This window comes from Bos indicus x Bos taurus, chromosome 2, assembly GCF_003369695.1.
Source record: "Bos indicus x Bos taurus breed Angus x Brahman F1 hybrid chromosome 2, Bos_hybrid_MaternalHap_v2.0, whole genome shotgun sequence".
NCBI classification, from domain to species: Eukaryota; Metazoa; Chordata; class Mammalia; order Artiodactyla; family Bovidae; genus Bos; species Bos indicus x Bos taurus.
In genome coordinates, this window is record NC_040077.1 from 120224603 (window position 1) to 120248538 (window position 23936).

The 23936-nt window shown below is 50.5% G+C and overlaps 1 protein-coding gene across 4 annotated transcripts in view; it reads left to right on the forward strand.

Annotated features, from left to right (window-relative positions):
- Positions 1-23936, forward strand: part of PHC2 (polyhomeotic homolog 2) — a 113615-nt gene that overhangs the window by 66362 nt on the left and 23317 nt on the right. For 2 of the 4 annotated variants that reach the window (XM_027516546.1, XM_027516547.1), the window contains exons 3-9: positions 1232-1390; positions 2437-2514; positions 2961-3125; positions 5436-5588; positions 6635-6947; positions 19022-19434; positions 19700-19865. In XM_027516546.1, coding sequence (XP_027372347.1) covers positions 1232-1390; positions 2437-2514; positions 2961-3125; positions 5436-5588; positions 6635-6947; positions 19022-19434; positions 19700-19865 — 1447 coding nt within the window. The remainder of the gene's footprint in view (positions 1-1231; positions 1391-2436; positions 2515-2960; positions 3126-5435; positions 5589-6634; positions 6948-19021; positions 19435-19699; positions 19866-23936) is intronic. The other 2 variants (XM_027516548.1, XM_027516549.1) reach the window with 2 other exon arrangements.

Genomic DNA, 23936 nt, shown 5'->3' on the forward strand with positions numbered 1-23936 from the left:
TGTAAAGCAGGAACCTCAGAGGGGAAAGTGCACTGAAGGAAGCATATGGAGGAGATGGTATGTGGAAAGGGTATCTGGGGAGACCCCAGAGCCCATGGAGAATCTGTGATATCAGCCTGTTTTTATAAAACCCCCAATCTGAGCCCCAAAGTGATTTTGTCCAAGAGCCACCAGCCCCTGGAAATCACTCTGAGCCAAAGAGAGCTAGACTGGAGGCTCACTGCCAGGGGGCAGAACCCAGGGTGGGAGCAGCCCTGTAGCCAAGGGATTCAGCAGAATAAGGGTGGGAAGTGGGCCAAAGCCTGGCCAGGGCCCAAGTAGGGCACCCCCCACCCTGGGAAGATGGCAGGAGAGTGACCAGGTAGGAAGAAAGGAGGAGAATAGAGAAGAAGATACAGGGTCTCGGGGCTGGAGGACAGGTGTTTGCTTTTCCTTGTTCCTGAGGGTGGAGGAGAGGCTTTGAGGAATGGGAGACTGGGAGGGGATCAAAGAGCAGCCGTTTGTTGTTTCCCAGAGAGTGTGGCTCAACCAGTCCCATCCGAAAAGAGGGAATAGCAGTAAGACTAGCGGGAGATGGTGGCTTGAGAGAGGGAGCAATGGAGAGAAGGAGGGAGAAAGTAAAAGAGGAGCACAGCATCCTACGGCTCCAGCAGCACCCTTGTACCTGTAGCATCTCTGTGGCTGTAGCATCCCTGCTCCGCAAGGCCAGAGAGACAGGCTCCTGAGGGACCAGTAGGACCTCTCAGCAGCTGGGGGCAGACCCTGCCAGGAGGGTGTTGCCCTTGGACAGATTTTAGTTTGGCTGGCTGGAACAGGCCCCCACTTCCAGCTTGTGTCTTTCTTCCCATCCCTTTCCCCCTCTCTGCCTTGTTGAGCTTTGGTTCCCTCTGTCCTCATCACCCCTGTGGGCCTGTTACTCTCATCTGAGGCTGCAGAGTGGTGGGGAGGGTACCTAACAAGCCTGCCATAGGACCCGGTGGCACAGGTCTCCTGTCTCCTGACCTGAGCGTTGTTGGAGGGGCATGTGCTGCCCGTATCCGGACAGAACAGGGAGTGTGTACCCTGAAGAGAGGTGGAAATAGATCAGGTGGGAACGTGTGGAGCTGTGCAAACAGCCATCTCCCCTGCTTCCTGGCGAGTGGGGATCACAGATCTGGTCATTCGGGGGGAGGGGTTGGAGCAGGCCTGACTGCAGAAGGGGCTCTTCCCTCCCCCGCCCCACCCTCCGCAGGTGATCCAGCAGGCCCTGCACCGGCAGCCCAGCACAGCGGCCCAGTACCTGCAGCAGATGTATGCAGCCCAGCAGCAGCACCTCATGCTGCAGACGGCGGCCTTGCAGCAGCAGCACCTCAGCAGCGCCCAGCTCCAGAGCCTGGCGGCCGTGCAGCAGGTGAGACCGAGGATGCCGCCAAAGGAAGTGGGGGAGGAGGCAGGTGCCCCGCCCCTCCCACACATTCTCTAACTGCCTCCTCATTGGAACCCCTGCAAAGTAGGCACCACTGTCATCTGCATCCTTCAGCAGATGAGGAGAGAGGCTCTGGGAGGCTCGGACCTCCCCTGGGGTCCACAGAGCTCTCGAGCAGAGGCTCAAGGAGGGACTGCCAGCTGCCTGCCTCACCACAACACCACACCTCAGGGAGGGGACTGAGGGTGCGAGAAGGCATCCACAGGAGAAGGCCGTCACCCATGCAGCCCACTTGTCTGCCCTCAGTGGCTGAGAAGAGCTCAGTCATCCAGTCAACAGAATGCTTATGCACCTACTGTATGCCAGAGTTCATGTCAGCCCTGGGTGCACCATGGACCTTGTCCTCCTGGAGCTTGTGGTGGGGAGACAGCAAGTAGACAGAAACCCAAATAGACAAGAAAGCAAAGTAGCTAAATACCAGAGTGCTGACAACCTGTCCCAAAGAGGAGTAACAAGGAGGCCCACCTTAGTCCGGGGGTGGGTGGGGGCCTATCTGCTGGAGGAACGGTGAATGAATGAATGAATGTCTGCCAGAGGAACATTGAGTGAATGAATGAATGTCTGCTGGAGGAACTGAAGAATGAGAGGAAGCTGGCCAAGGGGAGGGCACAGGCTGGACATTCCAGACAGTCTGTGCCCAGCTCGCCACGTGGGAGCCTGTGAGGCGGGTATAATAGAGTGGGGCGGGGTGAGGGGCTGAAGAAAGCTGGAAGCATGGGTGATGGTCCTTGCTGACAGCTGGAGTGCTTCTGTGTAAATGCTCGGCCTCATGTAAGCCTTTCGGCAATCCTGCAAGCAGTCCCCACTGTATAAAAGAGGAAGCCGAGGCACTTGCTTGAGGGCCTGTAGATGAGCCAGAGTAAGGACATGACTCCTCATCACTGCCCTGCAGTGCATCCCATGGTGGACGAGGGCCGAGGGCCTGGCTGGAGGAGATCTGGGCCTCAGTGACAAGGATTCTTCTTTCCCAGGCAAGCCTGGTGGCCAACAGACAAGGGAGCACTTCCGGCAGCAGTGTGTCCGCACAGGCCCCTACCCAGTCATCCTCGGTAAGTAGGGTGGGAGCAGCAGGCCAAGCCCACGGTTCCAGGACCACTTCCTTCCTCTTTGCCCAAAATGCTCATGAGCCTCCAGATGCAACGGTGGTGAATCCTCAGTCATGTAGAATCATGGCTGGAATCCATTACTCTCTCCAGAAAAAAAAAAATGTGTGCCACTTTCTAATTTCTGTTTGTAACTCCCTGTCATCTTTACAATGTCAGGGCTCCTGGTTCACGGCTCAGCCCTCTTCCCATGGGGTCCTTCCGACAGCACTGCACACAGGCCAGAGATGCAGCAGTGCTGGGGGGAGATCCAGGACCCAAGAATCAGAGCTGGTCCTAAAGAAGGCTGAGTTCACCAAGGAACAGAGGAGGTGGAGAGAAAGAAGTGGATGAAGGGGTGCAGTTAAGCCACAGAAGCACCCATTTCCTACTGCACGCGTCTCTCTCCTCAGATCAACCTGGCAGCCTCCCCAGCAGCAGCCCAGCTCATCAACCGGGCTCAGAGCGTCAACTCGGCAGCAGCCTCAGGTATCACCCAGCAGGCCGTGCTTCTGGGCAACACGTCTTCTCCAGCCCTGACTGCAAGCCAAGCACAGATGTATCTCCGGGCACAGATGGTGAGTCCCCAGCCTGGGCCATGGCTCAGGTAAGCCAAGAGGACAGAGGCAGAGAAGTTGGGAGCTGGGCGATTAAAGAAGGGTGGCAATTAGAGAAGGGTGGGGAAGAAGCACCAGGCGGACAGTTGGTAGGAAAGCAGGGGTGGCATAAAGAAGGCGGCCTGGAAGGCTGACAGGAGCTTTGATAGTGGCTCCATGACTCAAAGAAAGGTAGGGTTCCAGGCCAAAATTAAGTTACCCATGGTGCCTCCTTTCCTTTCCCTCTGAGAATGAAACAGAATTATCCTCCTCTTATCAGAAACCACTCCCTAAAATTAGTTACGGTAGGGAACGCAAGGGTCTGTGCCCAGGTGGTCTGTCCCCTCAGACACGTAAGACAAGCAAGTGCACAAACATCCGATACCCCACAGAAGTGGGGTCTTAGTCCGCTGGGACTGTCCTGCAGGGATTGGCCACCACTAGTTCGGGGCCATGGAGAAGGCAATGGCACCCCACTCCAGTACTCTTGCCTGGAAAATCCCATGGACGGAGGAGCCTGGTAGGCTGCAGTCCATGGGGTCACGAAGAGTCGGACACGACTGAGCGACTTCACTTTCACTTTTCACTTTCATGCATTGGAGAAGGAAATGGCGACCCACTCCAGTGTTCTTGCCTGGAGAATGCCAGGGACAGGGGAGCCTGGTGGGCTGCCGTCTCTGGGGTCGCACAGAGTTGGACACGACTGAAGCGACTTAGCAGCAGCAGCAGCAGTTCAGGGCCAAAAGTGCATTCCAGCCCAGGTGGTGAAGGCGGCCACCAGCTCCAGGAACTGTGTTGCCACCACTGCATTCCCAGCCGGGCCCCCATTCCCATGAGGGCCACCTGGTCAAACGTTCATCAGGTGGGCTTGCTCGGGCTGAATGTACAATATCAGCCCTCCACACACATACCTAGAGTCCCGCCTTGACACCTGTCCCTAAGAGGTACAGAGGCCCATAAGAAGCTGAGGGGTTCCTAAAATTAAGCAGACTTTCCCAGGAAAGCAGCAGTATTTGTTCACCCAAGGAAGCAGGCAGGTCTAGGTCTAGATTGGGCTCAGCCCACTCTGAGTCCGGTTCTCCCAGCCCTGCTCTGAATTGTTCTCCCTCCAGCTCCTTGACATACCATCCTGAAGGCTGTATGGCCCCAGCCCTTGCTTTGTTTTTGTGGCCAGAGCTTGACGCTGGGAACTTTTCTGGTTCTGCTCCAGCACGTCAGTTCTTGACTCTGAACTCACTGAGGTGCAGCTCCATTCCTGGGGAGTAGCCTCAGACACCCATGGGGACCAGGCTTCCACTTCTCCAGGGAGCCAGGCAGCCCACGTGACACCACCCACACCTGCTCTGTCTTCAGTTCACCCCATCCCTTCTCTGGCTCAACTGCTCCCACTGGAGCCCTGGAGCCTGGCCACCTCCCTCCCCAGAGTGGGGTGCCCTCACTCAGAGGAGCAGATATGCTGTCATATACATGTCCAGAGCTGGACTCACAAGGGTGGGAGTGTCGCACAGAGACCCTCAGTCCCTGCGCGCCATGCAAGGAGATGTAGACACGAGTACAACCTGGTTCCTCTTGGTTCCTCTAGCACTGTTGTCTCTGCTCATGCATGTATAAACACACACACACACACACACACACACACACACACAGAGCCTAATCTAAATTTGACTAAGAAATGGGCAAAAGAATCTAATCTGATCCCTTCTGGCAGAAAGTCCTGTTCTGACCCACACCTAGAGTCCAGAGCAGGTTAGATTTTTTTTTAAATTTTTTATCTTGTATTGGGGTATAGCTGATTAACAGACAATGTTGTGATGATTTCAGGTCAACAGCGAAGGGACTCAGTCATACATACACATGTATCCATTCTCCCCCAAACTCCCCTCCCATTCAGGCTGCCACAGAACTTGCAGGTGAGATTTAGAACATGGTTCCAGGGCATCTGTCTCAGCCCAGGGGCCCTGCTCCCCAGGATGCTGCAGAGACGGACTTGAGGGTGTCCGGCCATCACTATTGGCCCCTTCTCTGGGGTGAGCTCTTGGCAGAGGCTTCTGAAGTACACTTGACTTGGTGCAGCCCCAGGACAGCCCCCTAGCCCTGGCCCTTCCCTGCCCGGCCTGGATCAGGACTTGAGGGCCCTCTTGAGATTTTCAGGAGGCACCCCTGGATTCTCTCCCTCTCCCACCTCCCCCGCTTCCTCCCCCCAACCCCGTCTGCTCCCTGGCTGAGCTGTCGTGTCCTGTGGCTGAGCCCACAGTGGGCAGGTAAAAGGCGCCTCGTTTCCTGTGATTCCAGGCCCAGCCAGGTAACCTGGTGCAGGTAGCTAGGAGCCTAGGCGGCACTGTTCCTTTGTCCCCTCAGCTCATCTTCACGCCCACGGCCACCGTCGCTACCGTGCAGCCTGAGCTCGGCACTGGCTCCCCCGCCCGGCCCCCCACCCCTGCCCAGGTGAGGATTCCATGCTTGTGGGCGGGCAGGGGGGTGGGGACCCCTGCCGAGGGGGCACTGATGCTGGGTCTGGGCCCGAGCCCTGGAGGAGCTTTGGACGTCTCGGGGTGCTCCAGGAAAGCAGGTGGGAGACGGTGTCCCATTACCCCTAGACTCACTCCTTGATTCCTCTCTGAGAAGGCCTCGGCCACTCCGGACCCTGCTTCGGGCCTCGACCACAGGGCAGGAGCAAGTGTGATTGCCAGAACCGGTGGCCCTCACTACCTTATACCCTCCCCAGGATGAGCTCTGCTGTCATTGCTTTTCAAGAGGAAAATTCCACTCTGATTACACATGCTAGCAGCTCTAGGAATCAGGAAAAACGACATGCAAGAGGGAGCAAGGATGAGTCCTAGGTCCCTTCTTTCTGCTGGGAGCACACAGACACAGCTGTGTCTGTAAAGATTCTGTGGGAGGTGGGAAGGAACCAGCCCCATCTAAAGGATGGGGGTCAGACGCGAGTCTGGCACAGCCTCCGTGTGTCCAGCAGAGGGTGCCAGGGACCAAGTTGAGTCAGCTTGCCCGTCCTGATGTGTAAACCCGATCCTCAGGACAGGATAATCCTTCACCTGGGAGACCTTGCTGGTCGACTCACTTTCACTTTTGCCCTGGCCTTTCCCAGTGTGGGAAGCCCCATGCCCTGCCATGATTCTAAGTGGTACACAGCCCATCCTGATAGATTGGGGGAGGAGGGGAGGTAACAGAAGGGAGAAGCAGCCCCGGCCTCCCTGCCCCCGCCTGCCCCAGCCAAGGCAGACATCCCTGCTCAGAATTTAGTTTCTTCTGCAGATGAATCCAATGACCAGCACTCTGTCTGTCCCCTTGAGAAACTCTGCTCCTGGTTTCTCCTTCAGCCCCTTGTCTCGTCTCTCTCGCTTTCCTTACGATCTAACAACTCTCACGTTCAGCACTCCTGGATCCATCCCTAACTCCTTCCCTGTCTGAACAATGTGTCGGCATTGCTCACACCCACATTCTCTGGACTCCTACAGACCCCTCTTTTCCAGGTACAGAACTTGACCCTCCGATCACAGCAGACACCAGCTGCAGCAGCCTCGGGCCCTACCCCCACCCAGCCTGTCCTGACCAGCTTGGCCCTGAAGCCCACGCCAGGTGGTAGCCAGCCTCTGCCTACCCCATCACAGGGCAGAAACACTGCTCAGGGTTCCCCTGCAGGTGCCAAGTCTGGCACAACTGACAGTGTGACAGAGCCACTCAAGAGAGGAGACAGCAACGGCAGTGTGCCTGGGAGCTTGGAGGGCCGGGCTGGGCTCAGCCGGATGGTGCCCACCGTGGCTACCCACCCGCTCATTGCACCAGGTAAGCACTCCAGGAGGAAGGATCCTATCCCAGAAAACTCAGAAGGACGATGGGTCAGGGGGAAACTTTCACACTCTCCTATTTCCCATGGGCAAGATAAGATGTCAGCCATGGGTCTCTCTTTCCCCTTCTACAGTCTTGAGATGTTCTTCAGCTCCAGATTCTGTTTCATGCTTCTTGTCCAGCTTTAAAGAAGGAAGCCATGTTAGTGGAAATAAATGGGACCTTCTTTTTCTTTTTTTTAAGAGGAGAACCTTGTTCATATAAATAGTCCATCATTTAATTTTCTTTTATTTGGCCACACCATGTGTCATGTGGGATCTTAGTTCCCCATCCAGGGATCAAACCCATGCCCCCTGTAGTGGGAGCACAGAGTTTTAACTGGACCGCCAGGGCAATCCCAAATAAGACCTTCTTCACAATGGGTACCATGATTCTCAGGGTACCAAATCATAGCTCTTCACCTAGGCAGTGGAGGTTTGGCAGTTACAGTATTTTGAAATTCTCTAAGAGTCAGCAAAAAAAGGATAGGGGCTAGCCAGAGGCATGTAAGAACCACACAGGGAGATGAGGAAGTGAGAAGTTTATTTTCTCATCACTCAACAGACATTTGTTGACTAATATGCGTTGGTTATGTTGCCAGTTCCGGGGGTGCCGAGATAAATAAGACATGGGCCCTGCCTCCCAGGTGGGCAGGGTCTGGAGAGACAGACGAGTGCAGCCTGTCGTAGATGTTAGCTCTGAGCCCCGGAGGATCACAGAGGCACCATCTAGCCTGGGAGAGAGGAGCCAAGAAAGGTTTGCCAGTAAGAGTGGTACTCAAGAATAAACCTTGCAGATTAAAAAAGTAATAATCCAGCAGATTACTTATGAGGCAAATTATATGAACAAGATGAATCAGTATTCCCTAGGGCTAGATTCTCTCTGCTGCTAAAATTCTCCCAGCGCTGCCTACTGAAGGCAATCTTTAATGAGGAAATCTGCCAACAGCCCTGGAAGCCAGACTAATCAGTCTTGGGAAGAAGACCAAGCTCTTATAGCACAGAAATGTAGTGATGGACCGTGTGACCTTGCATTAAAGATAGAGTCACCCTGGTCACATCCCTGAAATAACGACTCCCACTCCGTCCTCACCCAGACCATTTTACCATCCAGTCTAACCTGCGTTTTTATTTTTCTTGAGAGCCTACTTTGTGCTTGTTACTAGATTAACCACAATGATCAAAATGTGATTTCTCACCTAAAGGAGGGTGCAATCAAAAGGAGGGAGGTAGATTTTTAAGCAAATCCATTCAATTTCATAATTGCCATTGTAGGAGTAAGTATGAGGTACGGGGGGCCCAGATGGACACCTCTGTGCCAGGCAGGATGGACAGAGGTGCTGCCCCCAAGGAAATGGCACTGGATATTGAAGCAGGAGTCGTCTCCCCAACAAAGGACGGGAAGACATTCTAGACAGACGACAGAGGCGTAGGTAGAGCCTTGTAATGTGAACCGAGAAGAGCCTGAATTCAGGTCCTTTATTCACCCTCTGGAGGCTTCAAGGACAGAGGTGGTCTCTGCCTCCAGCGGACCCTCTGAGCTGAGGCAGGCAGCTCTCTGTAGAAGCCTAACCGCCCTGTGACTCCGAGCCTTTCTTCCTGTCTGGCATTGCTTTCTCCAGAGACTAGTCCAGCTTCTTCCTTTTATGGAGAAATAAACTGAGGCTCAGAGGGTAAAGTCTGGGTAGGGGGAGGTGGGGTGTCTTAAAATGAGCTGATATCAGCTGAGACTAAAGCAAGGACCCCAAATTAACATTTCTCCTACCTCCTCACACAACCTACAAACCATAGAGCTACATCTGCATTTCAAGACTTCCTGAGAATCCCGTTTCTACCCAGGTCAAAATGTAACCCCTGCCTAGATCTAATCCAGCGCCCACCCCCCAGATTCTAAGGACCCTTCAATGGAAAGACTAGTTCTTAGGTTTCCTCCTAAGGCTCCTAGGCAACCCTGGGGCCTCAAGAAAACTGAACACAAAGGGGACCAGCACTGATAAAAACCTCTGATGTGTATTAGACAATACGCTGGGCTTTTTTATGTACCCCACCTCTTCTGCTTTTCAGAAGAACCCCCGTAGATATTTTCATCCATTTTACAGATGAGAAAGCCGAAGTTCAGAGTGGTTACCCAAGAAATTACTATAAATATCACTCAAGGTCACATCAGTATTACGTGGCAGAACTGGAAACCGACTCCATGTCTGGCTGAGTCAGACAGTGCGCTCTTAATCATCAAGCCGTGTTTGCCTCTTTCAGCTCTTTTAGGGCTTCCTAGGCCTTTCTTATTCCTGACCCAAAGTTCAAAGAGTCTCGTGGTTCTCAGATTGTTCTGGGTTTTACAGTCTAGCAGAGGGCTCTCTTCTCTTGAGCCTGATAAAAGGGAAGGCCAATGAGTTACAGACCGAGGCCCAGGGCCCCAGCTGTGGCCTAAGACTAACAGTATGTGGCTATAGGCAGTACAAGAACTCTCTGTGGAGCAGCTGTGAGTTGCAGACCACAAAGACTCTCTCCCCAGTGACAGGAATCAGTAGGCTTTGCATTGTTCCTGCCTCCCACTGTCCCCCCAGTTCTTCCCTTCCCCTCCCACCCCTTCCTCTCCATGGTTCTACTCCCCACCCTCAACAGCCCGAATGGAAGGCAGCAGGGAGGCTTAAGATGCTAACAGATCCTTTCAGGGCCTCTAGAACAAAAAAAAGTCTGAAATAATTCTCCTGACCTGATGGGGGTGGGGAGGGGATGGCCAGGAGCAGCACCTGCCCTGGGCCGCCACTGTTCCCCAGGCAGGAGGTAACTTCTGGCCTCCTGCCCAGCCAACACACTGTGAATGAATGGCAGGGATCAGAGTGTGTGCGCATGTGCGTGTGTGTGTGTGTGTGTGTGTGTGTGTGTGTATGTATGTATGAGAGAGAGAGAGAGAGAGACTGAGAGAGAGGGACTGGGGAGCGGAGTGGCAGGTTTTTGTTTGTTATTGAAGCATTTTTTGAGCTGGCTGGCTGGCTGCCCGCAGGGAAAGTAACCAGTGGAGACTTGTGATGGGGGGCAGTGGCGGGGGTGGGGGGGGAGAGCAGAGAGGAATGTGTTCTCTGGGGGCCATTCCCTCCCCAGCAGGCAAATGCTGCAGTCCCAGCTGGGACTGCTCCCACTGACAGCTGTTTAGGGGCAAAGCCCCTCCCCCCATGGCAAGCTCCCTGCTGTTCCTGCTTCTGTCACCTTGGCAACGGGCTTCTTTAGGCTCTGCAAATAGAAAAGGTCCCTTATGCCAGCAAGGGCCTGGGTTGGTGTGGGGGGGGGAGAGGGGAGGGGGCGGAGAGCAGAGCAGAGAGGTTGGGCCTCGCAATGTGATGGAAAGACTGAACCAGGAGGGCAGAAGAAGGGTCTCCTTAGGTCTGGCCTCCAGAGGAGACCAGGGGGAGCTGGGTCACAGCTCCTGATAGAGGCTTGGTTCTTGGAGTCCCCATTCTAGTGGCTCCACTCAAGGCCCCTAGACGTACACGGAGGCCCAAAGGTGAGAAGAAAGTGGCTGGCCAGGAGGGAGATGCTGTCATAAAAGAGAGCCGTCCAGTCACTGAAAATCCTGGGCGCTTTTCACACAATTGTGCTCCAGATGCCGGGTCTTTGTTCTGTCTCTTCATCCCTCCTCAGGTCTCTGGAAGGAGAGAGAATTCACTGTTGGGAAGGCCTGCCACACAGTGGCTTTGTTTTTACCACAGAGAGGGTTTTGTGTCAGGGAGCGGGGATTCTGTCTGTGAGAAGCTGGACAGTGTGACGCGTGCTGATTCCAGGACCCTTGGGTACCATATTTTCCTCCCAAAGCACCTGCCAAACTGCGGGGTAGAAACACTTTTGCTGAGAAAGTTCAGTAAAAACCAAAACATTACATGAAGTCCTGTTTTCTAGCTCCAACAATTTTAATGTTAAAATCAGGCAACCAATTATGACGATCATTTCAGTTACCCACTGTAGGACCAGATTGAGATTACTAAGCATCTCCTCCTTGTATTAGGTCAGGGTTGGGAGAAGCCAGCAGATATTAGCAGAGAAGTTTTATATTTGCTGAACATTTCTCACCATGGGTGTGCGTGTGTGAGAGAGAGAAAGAGGAAAGGCAGACTGTGTGCCTTGGAACTGTCGGGCGTTCCTTCTTTCCCCGACTCTTTCCCCCTAAGCTCCTCTTATGTTACATCCATGGTTGCTGCCAGTAATAATAATTACCAACCAATAATGAACAACCATGTTCCAGGCACTGTACTAAATGCCTAACCTACATATCTCATTTACTCCTAGCAATAATTATTCATCTCACAAATGAAGAAGGTATGGCTCAGAAAAAAATAATTAGTTACCATCTCCATATAGCTTTCCCTCGTTAATTGTTCAGTTCAGCTCCACAAACACTCATTTAGCACCTATTATGTGCCAAACACGATGCCAACCATATGGGCATTAGAGTTGAACAAGTGTAAAATCTAAGAGGGGCTATGGAAATTTGAGTCGCGCCTTGAAAACTGAGTATGTTTCCAGAACAGAAGTGAAGGGGATTATCTCAGCTGGCACCGGGAGGCATCTATGCCCAGAGTGCCCACGTGGGCCTGGGACCATCTGTGCACATAGGTGGGCCCTGGAGCTCCTTGCTCCTCCCTGGCCCCACCGCCATTAGCTGTGGGACTCCCAAAACGCTCAGTCCATCCATCCCCCGTCATGTTTACCTCTCTTCTAGTGGACCTTGCCTTTTTTTACATTTCAGATGCCTGCCCCCACCATCCACAGATGACTCCTCAGTACACATCCAACTCTGCCCCCCACCCCCGTCCCCAGCGATTTCCAGCTGTCTATGGGATCCTCCCAAGAGGATGTTACCCCACCTGCATACACATTTTTAAAATTTGGAGATTCATACGTCAACCCCCAAAGCTGGAGGTCTCCCTCTTCAGAAAGGATCCCCCTTTCCCGTTCCTGGCCACTGTCCGCAGTCATCAGGTATTCCTGGACCCAGGCTTACAATCTCAAGACGGTTTTGATTCATTTCCCTTCAGGGAGGCAGGAGTGTTTGAATGGGAAAAGCATAGGCTTCACAGTGAGACCTGGTTTCAGACCCCAGCCTCATCACTTACTGGTTCTGTGACCAGCATCCAGTTACTTCATCTCTGTAAACCTTGATTTCTTTGTTTATAAGACTAAGATGGTTATTTTTACCACATGCTATAAAGATGGATGAGATGCGATGTGTCCAGCACTGAGCAGGCTCACAGTACTCATTCCCTTTCACTCCTTATTCCCACCCTCCATCACCACCCACTTTCTCACCATGTTCTGACCATATTTTCTCTGTGTCAGCTCCCAGGTTTGCTTAAGGCCCGCTGACCATATGAGGTTTAACTGACCACCTGACCCTCCTCCCATACTTGCCAGAGTCACCGTCCTCAGAGACTTGCTCCTTGCTTGTTTAGAAACCTTCACTGCGTCTTTTATTTCCTGCTTCATCGGGTCACAGGAGGGATTCAATAATTAGCATGTTAATGACTTCTGACCACTGACTCTGACTCTGGGTAGGGGCCTTCAAGACCCCAGAACCACTGTAATTGCTCAGGGCTTCCCCGCACAGATCCTCCACCTCTCCTCCCCCAACCCCAACCCCTTTGTGACCAACATGACCTGTGCAGACCTTCCATCTCTCCTCCTGGCATCACACTCCCCTTTCCTCATCCATCCAAGATCACCTCCAAAGTTCTCAACAGCCTCCAACTAACCCTTGAAAGCCTGCCATCTTAATTTGCACTTGCTGACTGCACCCTTCACTCACCCGTCAGCATTTTTCAAGCGTTTATGAGATTCAAGACACCCTGCCTCATGTGTCAAATGAAGTCAATTTTCCCTGAATCTGCTGCATTGTAGGAGTCTCCTGGAAACAACTCCCCTTGCTCGTAACATGGGAACACTGCCCATTCGCCTCAGAGCCTGCTTGTAAGGAGTAAATGAGACTCAGATTATAAGAATGCTTTGAGAAGTTCAAAGCAATGTATACATAGCAGGTAGTATTTTAAGAATAGCTACCGTGTATTGTGCATCTTCTCAGCATGAACAAAGGCAGTGAACCTCTCCTCTTTGTGGTTGAAACATAATCTTCCATTTGATACTAACAGACTGCTCTGTGAAGTGTATCACTGTTTGTAGAAGAGGAAATCAAGATTCGGAGAGGTTAAACAATTTGTCTTCAGTTGCACAGCCTGTAGGTGGCAGAACCAAGATTCAAACCAGATCGGTCTCTAAAATCCATGCCGTTAGCCACTTCTGCTGTATTTTCATCCCTCTACCAAGGGTGGGTAGTTTCCTTTCTAATGCTGCAAGCTGTCCTACAAGGAATCCTGCCTACAGAGGGTGTCTGGTGGTTTTGCCAGGTAGCTGCAGGGCAGGTCTAAAGATATTAGGGCATAGACAGCCCGCCACAGCATGTCCCAAAGGTGGGCAACCCTGTTTTTGTAAACTTGTTTCCTCTGCCAGGGAGATTCCCTCAGCTCCATTTCCCCTCTCACATTCCTCCTAGGCCTCAGCCTGGCAGGACTGCATCTCAGAAAATCCATGTGCCTATTTCTTCAGATTTTCCTAAAAGAGCTTCCTTGTCTAGTTATGTGTATGTGGGACTCTGACCTCCAGAGTCAACCTCAATTTCAGTCACTCCCTGAGGCCTAATCACGTGAGGTATCTTTGGAGATGAGCAAGCTCTGAAGGGTGCTGGCATCATTTAGACCCCCCCACCCCCCAGCAAACTGCCTCCTCTCTGGCTGTTCTCACACCAGTCACCAGGGGTTCAGCTGCACAGGATGCCCTGTAGGTCCCTGAAAGCACCATGGTATTTAAGGCCTCAGGTCTTCCCACGTGCTCTTCCTTTCATCATCTTCAGAACTCTGAATCATGCTAAATACTCACTTCCTCCAGGAAGCCTTCTCTGCTTTCCTTTCCAAGCTGAATCTCCTTTTCTGTGTTCTCAGTAATGTGTGCTTGTCTCCTGTCGTTAATATTTACCAAGTGATGCTGAGGGTATCTGTTTACCAACTCTCTCTTGCTAAACTGTATTCCACTAAACCTATTCTAGGGACCAGGTTTTGGCCAGCACCAAACACAGCGCTTGCTCTGTAGTCAGTGCTGTGATTTTTGTCGCGTGAACGAATAGCTGAAAGTATCTCTTCATTTAACTCTCTAAGCCCTGAAGAGTAGTAGGTAGTAGAAAGTTATGCCATTCCTCTCTCGCAAGCACCCTCCCTTCACTGGTAGTCCAGGTAATTCCAAACTCTAGTCAAGCATTGCAGCTCAGAGAAAAATGTGTTTGAGCAAACCTCCAACCTACATCTGGGATGCTCGCAGCTCCCGTGTGTTTTGAGGCAAGAATCCCAGCACTTCTGGACACTGAGCTTTTTCCTGCATCCAGGAAGACTTAGGATCAATCGAGATCCATTACTGGTCACAAGTTCTGGCAGTGCATGCAGCAAAGGGCGTGAGTCAGTGAACCCTCACAGCCGGCCCTCCTGCACAGGGGCCCTTAATCCTCTGGCTGCTAACAACCAACTGTTTGGGGAACGGTGAATTGGTCTCTTCAGATTCTAAGGCGGCTGTCAAGGTTAAAGCTCAAGACGGGAAAGAAGAGCTGGCCTAGAGTCTCTCCACTGAGCTGGGCCCTAATGTGGGGAGGCCCTAGGCCTGCCCCTCCTCTGTTCCGTAACAGAAAGGGCTGACGAGGCCTTCCAGAGCCATGGCTGAGGTCCCACGGAACCAAGCTTTTGTTCCCTAGAAGCAGTGAGCCTTCTAGCAGTGGGGGATGGGGGCAGCCAAAAGAGTTCCAAGCAAAAAATGAAGCCCCTGGACTGTAGGAGGAAATAAAGGCCCAGAGAGATTTCTGTGCATTAATATTTCAAAAAGTGACATGCCCCATCTGAGCTGTAGAGAAGAGGGGTGCGGCCGCCTTTGGTATGGTGGCTTCAGTGGGAAGTGCCCATCGTCAACCACCCCACTGACCTCACTATGATCGACAGCAGATAGATGCTGAGCATCTACGGACATGTAGATTATTGTGCTGGACAGTGTGGAAGGGAAAAGAAACACTGAACGTTAGTTCAACTAAAGCACATCTCTAAAGTTAAAAAAAAAATGAAACATAAAACTTTGACTCAAAAAGCATATAATCTGGCCAGATAGACAGGAAATAAACACACAAAAGCATAAAAAGTATTCCAGTTTAAGATACCACTGACTGTAAAATGCACCATGTTTTTGCCTCTAAGGAAAGCACTACCAATTAAACCAGCATCATCAACTGTAATATGCAGCCTAATTCAAAAGATGTTAAAATGGTGGTGGGGGATAAGAATTTTTAAACATTGATGAAATACATCTACAAGATAGTACATGTTAAATCACAAATGAATCAAAGAAATCAGCAGTAAAAGCAAGCGCATTCAGGACTTCCGAGGGAAAACCCGTAACTGAGGGTCAAGGCAGAGAGAACATGAGCTGAGCCTGGGCCAAAGAAGCTTATGCCTTACTGAGATCACTGAAGCAGAAGGAGGGCATTCCAGAAAATGGAAGCGCTGAAGTTGAAGCCAGAAGGGCACAGTGGAGAGGAATGCTGTACAGACAGTGAGCAGAGCAGTTAGGATGGATGAAGGTAAGGGCAGGCAGGCGGTGAGCAGAGGTTACACAGGAGGAAGGTCTTCAGTAAACCAGAGTGCTGATAAAACCAAAATGGCCTATAGGGTTATCCCCAACTCATGCCTGTCCGAGCTCTGAAGGGGAAGAGTTCTGTGGCACAAACAAGCTGGAGTTCCACCTTGCTGTCATTCATTCATACAGCCACACTGAGCATCTGCTAAATTCTAGGCACTTTGGAGGAAACAATCCTAAATTCTGTCTATCAAAGCAGATAAGTCATTCACTGAAATAACTGTGAGTGTAGATATCATCGTGACCCCCACTCTAAAGATGACGAGCCAGAGGTCCAGAGAGGTCCAGTGATTGCCCAGCCTCCCACTGCTGGGAAGTGGCAGGAAAGGGAGGTTGTGAGGATTTGATTTATGGCACTCTAGACAGTGTGAGACAGGGTACACACTTCTGTACAGGGTGCAGTGAACAGTAAAGATTGCTTGGATCAAAGAAATAATATTAAAAGGTTATTTTATGTTGTAAGAAGATCTTGAACACCAGGGGCCTTAGACAACCACAGACAGAGGAGAGTCCCTGATGGCTTTTAATCAGGGATCAGATCTGTGCCCTAGGAAGATTAATTTGTGATCTATCCACAAGTCAGATTATAGAGAGAAGAAACTAGAATCAGAAAGACCAATTAGAAATGTACTACAACGCTTTAAATAAAAGGAATTTGACTCAGCACAATGCTGGAGTTAAATCATGGTCTTTGCTTTTATTAACCTTGAAAGTTTAAGGACGTACATTCCCCCTGCCCCAAAATATCCTGGAGTCTTTGATCTATGAACTTCTCTAAGCTTTCATGAGCTTTGTTTCCAGCCTCAGCATATGCTAGCATCATCTGTCCTGAAACAATGGCCTTCCACAAGCAGCACAGGGTTGGGGAGAGTGGGACAGAGAGGAGGTCCAGGGATGGAGGGCTGGGAGGCCAACAGTTGCTTCTCCCAGTCTTGGTGAACACATGTGTACTGTGCCTAACTGTACTCTTATGCACTATAGATCTAGAACCTTCTCCAAACTTCCTTTTTCCACATTATAAATCCTGAATTTTAAACTCTTTTCCTATGATAGCCACCCTGCCCCCATCAGACTGTATGATCATCTAGCCCAAACCTCTTGTCTCACAGATAAAACCCTGAAGTCCTGGGAAGGAAAAGGACCTGTCTTGGGCCACATAGCCAGTGGGTGGCAGGACAAGCCTCTGACCCTCTTAGCCTCTCTGACCTGTACCATCTCCAGCTCTCAGCTCAAACCAGCAGCCCCTAGATGGACTCTGTTCCCAGGATAGGAATTCATGGTTTGGGGATAAGGGAGAACAAGTTTCACCTGAGTCTTCAGTGATACTTCCCCTCATCTGCAGATCTTTTTGACTGCTAGAGCCTATCCAGGCACTTCATGGCCTCTGCAGTATCTCTTGGGTGTCTTAACAAGGATCATCTTAAAAATCCCTGATTACTAAGTTTGCCTGATTAACAGTCTTTACCTGATTGTTAAGTTTTGAGCTGTTCAGGGTGAAATTAGGAGACAAAGCTCAGGTTGGGGTCAGGGGCAATTTATAATCACCAAATGCCTGCTGGCATTTCCAGTTGGATGCTCTACCATCACCTGAAGCCCCACACATTTCTCACAAAACCTCATTACCGTCCATGTTTCTCTCTGCCACAGTTCACCGTCATCCAGGGCCATCCATACACCCTCCTCCTCTGCCTCCAACAGTAGGTCACCAAGGAGCATTTTGTGTCGCTTTAACACCTCTTGTTTCTGTCCTCTCCTTTCCATTCCTGCTGACATTCTGCTTGAAACTCCACATGGGCTTGTGATGAGATAGCTGGGAACCTATGTGTAATATAGACAAAATTTAAGAAAGAAGGTGCCTCCCCTAACTGTGTGTGCAGTCTGCTTCCTTTGCACCTGTGTCACAGGATCCTTTCACATGTCAGCTTAGGACCCAGAATTGGCATTCCCCTCATTGGCTTGGAGCCTGTGGTTGTAAAAATCCACTTGCGAGCTTCCAGCCGTGGTCCTCTGTGTATTTGCACAGCACAGCCTCTCTCTGCCGGCCCTCCAGCTATACGAGTCTCTGCCAAGGACAGCTTTTTTAGGCAGGACCAGTCCAACTGAGCGGCCCTCATGCTAAGCTAGCCTGGATGCCACTAGTCAGAGTGAGCAAGGTGAGAACACCCAATCTCTGAGCTGAATTTCCTGAACCCCTACTGTCCATAAGGCATGAGCTGGACACTGGAAGGATGATGAGAAAATATAGGAATCCTCACCTCCACAAGCCAGCCTGGCTAAAAACGGAAGAAAGGGCAAGGAGCAAATGGCAACCCCTGAACCCCAGTCCATGACAATACATTTATTTATTCAGCCCTCATCTACTATTAAGTATCATACGAGGTTCTAGATAAAGCCATACGTGATTGTTTCCAATCATCAGGGGTTCATGACCTGTAAGGGAAGATAGCTAAGAAACAGTTCTTATCCATTGTGATACACGTCATTATGGTAGAGGTAAGTCCGGGACACTCAGAACCTAAGCTAAGACTGAAATAACACTTTTAATGATATGATTGAATATACAAATTAAATGACTGACCATGACCACACGTGTGCCAGGCACTGTGCTGTTCACATTATGTCATTTTTCTCATTTTATTTGCACAGTTTTTTTGTGTTGTTTCTTTTCTTTCTTTCTTTCTTTCATCCTTACAACATTCTGGGCAAGAGCTTTTTTTGTTTCTGGTTTTCAGACAAGACATCTAAGGCCTTGAGAGGTTAAACAGCTAGCCCAAGGTCCCCCACTTGTAACAGGAGGAAACTGTGGTCCAGCCCAGGCTGCCTCCCGCCAGAGTCTGAGGACTATGTGTGCAGCAGGCCCTCCCTGGAGGGGGCCCGGCTCGAGCAGAGCCAGGAGGGTGACTAACAGCCATCCTTACAGAGCTGGGCTGGGTGATGGGCTGCACCTGTTGCAAACATGGAGCAAAGCAAGTGCAGGGCATGGAGGAGAGAGAAAATGTATCACCCTGCAGTATCCAGGGTTTCTCTGAACAGCTGGAATGATCCAAGAAGGCTTCACAGAGGAGGTGAGCTTTGCATTGGGCTTTGAGGGCCAGCCAAGGGCCCAGTGTTTCCGAATAGGAAGAAAGCAAAAAAAAAACAGAGAAAGTCAGGCCCTAGCAATGGCCAGGCTAAGCTCTTGGCAAAGGAGGAAGAGATGAAAGCAAGAACATTGAGTTTGGAGAGCCTTCTATATATGGATGTGGGAGGGGGCGCAGATGGGGGGACACAGTAGAAGACCAGGCCAAGCCATGCCACCTAACCTGGCCTCTCCCTCTTCAGCCTATGCTCAGCTGCAGCCGCACCAGCTCCTCTCCCAACCGTCCTCAAAGCACCTGCAGCCCCAGTTTGTGATGCAGCAGCAGCAGCCATCACAGCAGCAGCAACCGCCCCAGCCATCACGGCCGGCGCTCCAAGCCCCATCCCATCCCCAGCTGGCCTCGGTCCCTCCGAGCCTGGCCCTGCAACCCAGCCCAGAAGCCCATGCCATGCCGCTAGGCCCAGTCCCATCCACCCTGCCTCTCCAGTGCCCCACTGCCAATCTGCACAAGCCTGGCAGCTCTCAGCAGTGTCCCCCTCCCACACCAGACACTGGGGCTCACAACGGATATCCCGAGGGCCTGGCCCACACCCCTCAGCGCAGGTTCCAGCATGCCTCGGCTGTCATCTTACAACTACAGCCTGCTTCACCGGTGGTGAGTAAGCCTATCCCAAGGCCCAGGGAACAGAGAGGGAGGTCACCACTCAGGCCATCCCATGGCCCCCAATGGGATGTGTATCTGTGTGGGCTGAGCATCAAAGTCCTTGTTGAGTACTCCAGGAAAGAAAAGGGGCCTCTCACTAACTTGGGGCTGGCTGAATCTTAATGTCCTTCTTCCCAAGCTCCACGGAAACAGGGGACACATCCAGAAAGGCAGAGACAATTCATGAGCAAATCATATCTGTCCTGTCCTTCAACAGCCCCAGCAGTGCACCCCTGATGACTGGAAGGAAGTGGTACCTGGGGAGAAGAGTGGGTCGGAGACTCGGTCTGGCCCATCACCACATCAGCAAGCCATCGTCACTGCCATGCCAGGTGGCCTGACTGTGCCCAAGAGCCCGAACATCCAGCAGTCCCCAGCTCACGGTATGAAGTGTAGTGGGGCCCTTGGGGGAGGGAAGAGAGTCAGCCCTCCTTGCCACCCCCTGGCACATTGCACTTGGGCCTCTAGAACGGGAAGGAAACTATAAACCCCAAGTGGCAAGAAAGAATTTGGGTAGGTGGGATCAGAGAGTGGATTGAGAGGATGAAGCAAGGATAAAGAAAGGGGACCCAGAAGGTATAAAAGGATAGAGAAAGAATTGAAAGTTCTAGATGAGGCCGGCCTGTCACTGCTGTCAGATGTATCCACTGCCGCCATGTGCTAGGTTGAGAGTTCACCCAGGGATCCAGTTGTCTCAGTCCTCTGCTCTGCTTGGTATGAGAGAGTGTTCTTGAAGTTGGCGATATGACAAGGCGGCTGCATAGCACACAGATGAGGGCAATGCCTAAGGGGAGCTAGCAGGGGATTCATGGAAAGCCTCATTGAAGGAACAGGCAGCTCTGCTCTGGGCTCCCCCACTGAGCGAGTGCTCAGTGGCAGTCAGGCTTCTCTAAGCCCTGGGTTTCAGGAGGCTCCACTGATCCCTCTACCCTGACAGGAGAACCATGGTGGTACCTCTGCCCCCACAGCAATCCCCTCACTTTCCTTTCCTTCTCTGCCAGTGTGTGCAGCCATCTTGGCCCAGATCTCGATGACATTCTGGGCCATGGGCCACGTATAATTCAGGGAGGCAGTTCCATTGTTGAACTCAATGTGCTGGGAGTGGGGGTGGAGAGAACAAGAGAAAGGGGGTTTTGGAAATGGAAGAAAGAGAAATGAGAATAAAAGAACTTTGGGGCAAAGTAGTTATAAATGTCCTATAAGGAATGGAAGAGGGATCAAGGAAAAGAAAAGCAAAGGAAAGCAAAGAACATTCGAAAAATTAAAAGAGAGGAGATCAGAGTTCTCTTGGCAAATTGCAATGAAAAGGGGTTCACCATTTTGTAAAGCAGCCCATTCCACTGTGGGTTTGCTCTAATTATCAGAAAGTGGCTTTTCAAATTAAGTCAAAATCTATTGTGCTGGAACTCCCACCACTGGCTGTGATTCCGTCTTGTGGATTGCAATGGAGTCCATCTCCTACAGTGTGTGTAGACAGTTATCATGTCTCTTTCTTCTCCCCATCCCCCCCCCCCATTAAAAAAAAAGAGAGAGAGAGAAAAAAAAACATCTCCAGGCTAAATATTTTAGATTTATTTCAATTTTTACCTGTCACACATCAAGACCTCCCATTTCCACCATGCTGATCATTCTTGTCTAGCCACATTCCACCTTTCCATGAATTCTCTTAAAGTGTGATTCCCCCAAATGAAGCACATTAATTCCAAATATAAAAAAGTGCTAGTGACCCAAGGTTGGCACCTAGACCTAGCTTTATAAGCCCTCCAAGAGGCAGAGCTCTGCATAGTATAGTAGAGAGGAACTAAAGTTTATTGAACACCTACTATGTGCCAACTTGTGTTTTCCTTTGCTCACTCATGATATCCCTGAGAGATCATTACTATTGTCCCCATTATTTAGAGGAGGAAATGAAAGGCTCCAGGTCTCACAGGTAAGAAAGGGCAGCCCCAAAATTCTGGCTTCAGGGGTAATGCCCTTACCTGCCTTCATCAGGACATTGCACCTATGACCCCATGTTAACTCCCCCAACCCAAGGGAATGATGCCCTTGGTTCACAGAGCACCGTGTCTTGTGAATCCCAGAGGGGTTGGGCTTGGTTTTGGTTTCTGGTTTTGTGGTTTCTTTTTACATGAACTGCTATCACTTCAGGTCCCCTCCATCTCAAACTTGTACAGTGTCTATTGTGAGCCAGAATGTTATTATGTCCATTCAATGGTGTCTTGTGAATTTAGCCCACAGTTTGAGGCACACCAGAAAATGGTAACAGTTAATAGCTAGCATTTAATGAGTCCTCTCTGCCAGCTTTACATGCATTTCCTCACTTAATCCTGCCAGTAATTCTCTGAAGCTGAAACCTTTATTATGCCCATTTTCAAGATAAGAAAACCGAGGCACAGAGAGAATAAGTGGTGGGTGAGGAATGTTTTATATCTGAATTTTGTCACTCATTCTACTAACGCCTCTGCTTAACTTTGCCATCTGTATATTATATAGCATGTCTTTAGCCAATTTGCTGATAGAAATGTTGAATAGGACCTGACTGAAGACATATGCCCTGTCTGCAGGTTGGTGGTAATCAACAGTCTTTGTTCAGTTATTTGTTATCCAACAATCTCTGAATGAACTGACATCTGCCTTCCTTTCTCCATCTTGTCTATAAAACTCTCAAAATTTTTTTCTGAAATCTAGTCCAAACGATACACATATAACAAAGCACCCTGTTCCTAACGTTCTATCTCATGAGAAAAGTAAGCTTTGCACTGTGGAAACAACCGTCAACCACCCAAGATTTAAATATCCATCTGTATTATGTTTGAATGCCTGCTTTGTGCAGAGCACTGTGAAATGGGAGGTAATCCACAGAGAAAGGAGGTCTGTACCCTACCTTCAAGGAGCTTAAGCTCCTCTGGAAAAGATGAGAAGTGCACAGGAAAAAAATACAGTAAAAGATATGATAAATGTCATAGAAAGATTATGGGTAAGTGCTTTAAAAAGTAAGAGAGAAAAGTTACTGCTGAGTAGAGATTATCTGGGTAGATTGCAGGGGGGTAAAGTGGCCTTATTCTAGAGCAAAGGTTGGCAAACTACATCCTAAGGGCCAAATTCATCATATTACCAGTATCCCTACAGCCCACAAGCTAATAATGGTTTTTTGCATTAAAAAATTTTTTTAAGACTCAAAAGAATATTTTGCGATACATGAAAATTATATGAAATCCAAAAGTCTGTGTCCACAAATAAAGTTTTATTGGAACACAGCCACATTCATGCATGTAGTGTTGTCTGTGGTCACTTTCCTGATGCAACAGTAGAGTTGAATGGTTGCAATAGAGACCACATGACCTACAAAATCTAAAATATTTACTATCTGATTTCTTACTGAAAAAGTTTGCCAGCTACTTTTCTTGAGTCTAGACCTTTAGGAGAGGTAGGACCTGGACATGTGGAGCTGGGCAGACAGCATTCCAGAAGGGACTACTGAAGTGGATAAAGGTAGGGAGTAGTGTGGGCATGTTTATAGAACAAAATACAAGTGTAAGAAATGTAAGGACAGAAAGGGGAAGGAAATGTGAATATTAATGAAAGAAGGCATTGAAAAATGGGCGGAGGGAGAGGGAAAGAAAAAGAGAGCAAAGTAAACCAACAGGGAATATAAAATAAATGTAAAATGTGGAAACAAAGAGAGATGAGGCCTGTGGGGAAAGGGATGGGGGGATGAATGAATGCTAAGAAAGGTAAGGATATGAGAAAATATTGGAAATAGAAGTCAAGCATGGAGAGAGAAATTCGGATCATCTATTCAGCATGAAGCTGGGCGTGGGGGGTGGGGGCTTGTGAAGGTCTCACAAGCTCTAGCACGTCTACTGAATGAAGGTGCTTCCCCACAGTTTAGTTTAAACCAGCGTGGTTTAGAAAAAGAAGTAACATTTACTGGGCTCCAACTGTGTGCCAGGCACTGCAGGCAATTTGTGTAAATGCCCTCAGTTAACCTGCATAGTAAGCCTAAAGAGGAGGCATTATCCCCATTTATGGAGGTGTAACTGGGGCACTTCGGTCATTAGTTAACCTCTCTGATACTTAGTTCCCAGTGGGGAGGATAATGACTACTTGTGGGGTTATTGTGAACTCTTTTAAGTGAGAGGAGAGCGCGAGCATGTAGGGCTTGACACAAATTAAGCACTCAATTAGTGCTAGTCGTTATTCTTCCTGCCTCCGACTTGGCCAGGCGACAGTCCATCACCGCACTGGGGACTTCTGACGGGGCGAGGGCGGAAGTCCGCGAGGCGCGGCGCGGCGCCTGCCTCCCTAAACCTCAAACTGACGTCTCTAACCGGCCACCGGCCTCGCGGAGCCTTCCCAAGGGCGCCGCGGGGGCGGGGCCGGCGCGGCCGCACAAAGGAAGCGCGCGGCCCAGCTTCCGCGCTGGCGCCCCGCCTCCTGGAGGCCCCGCCCCG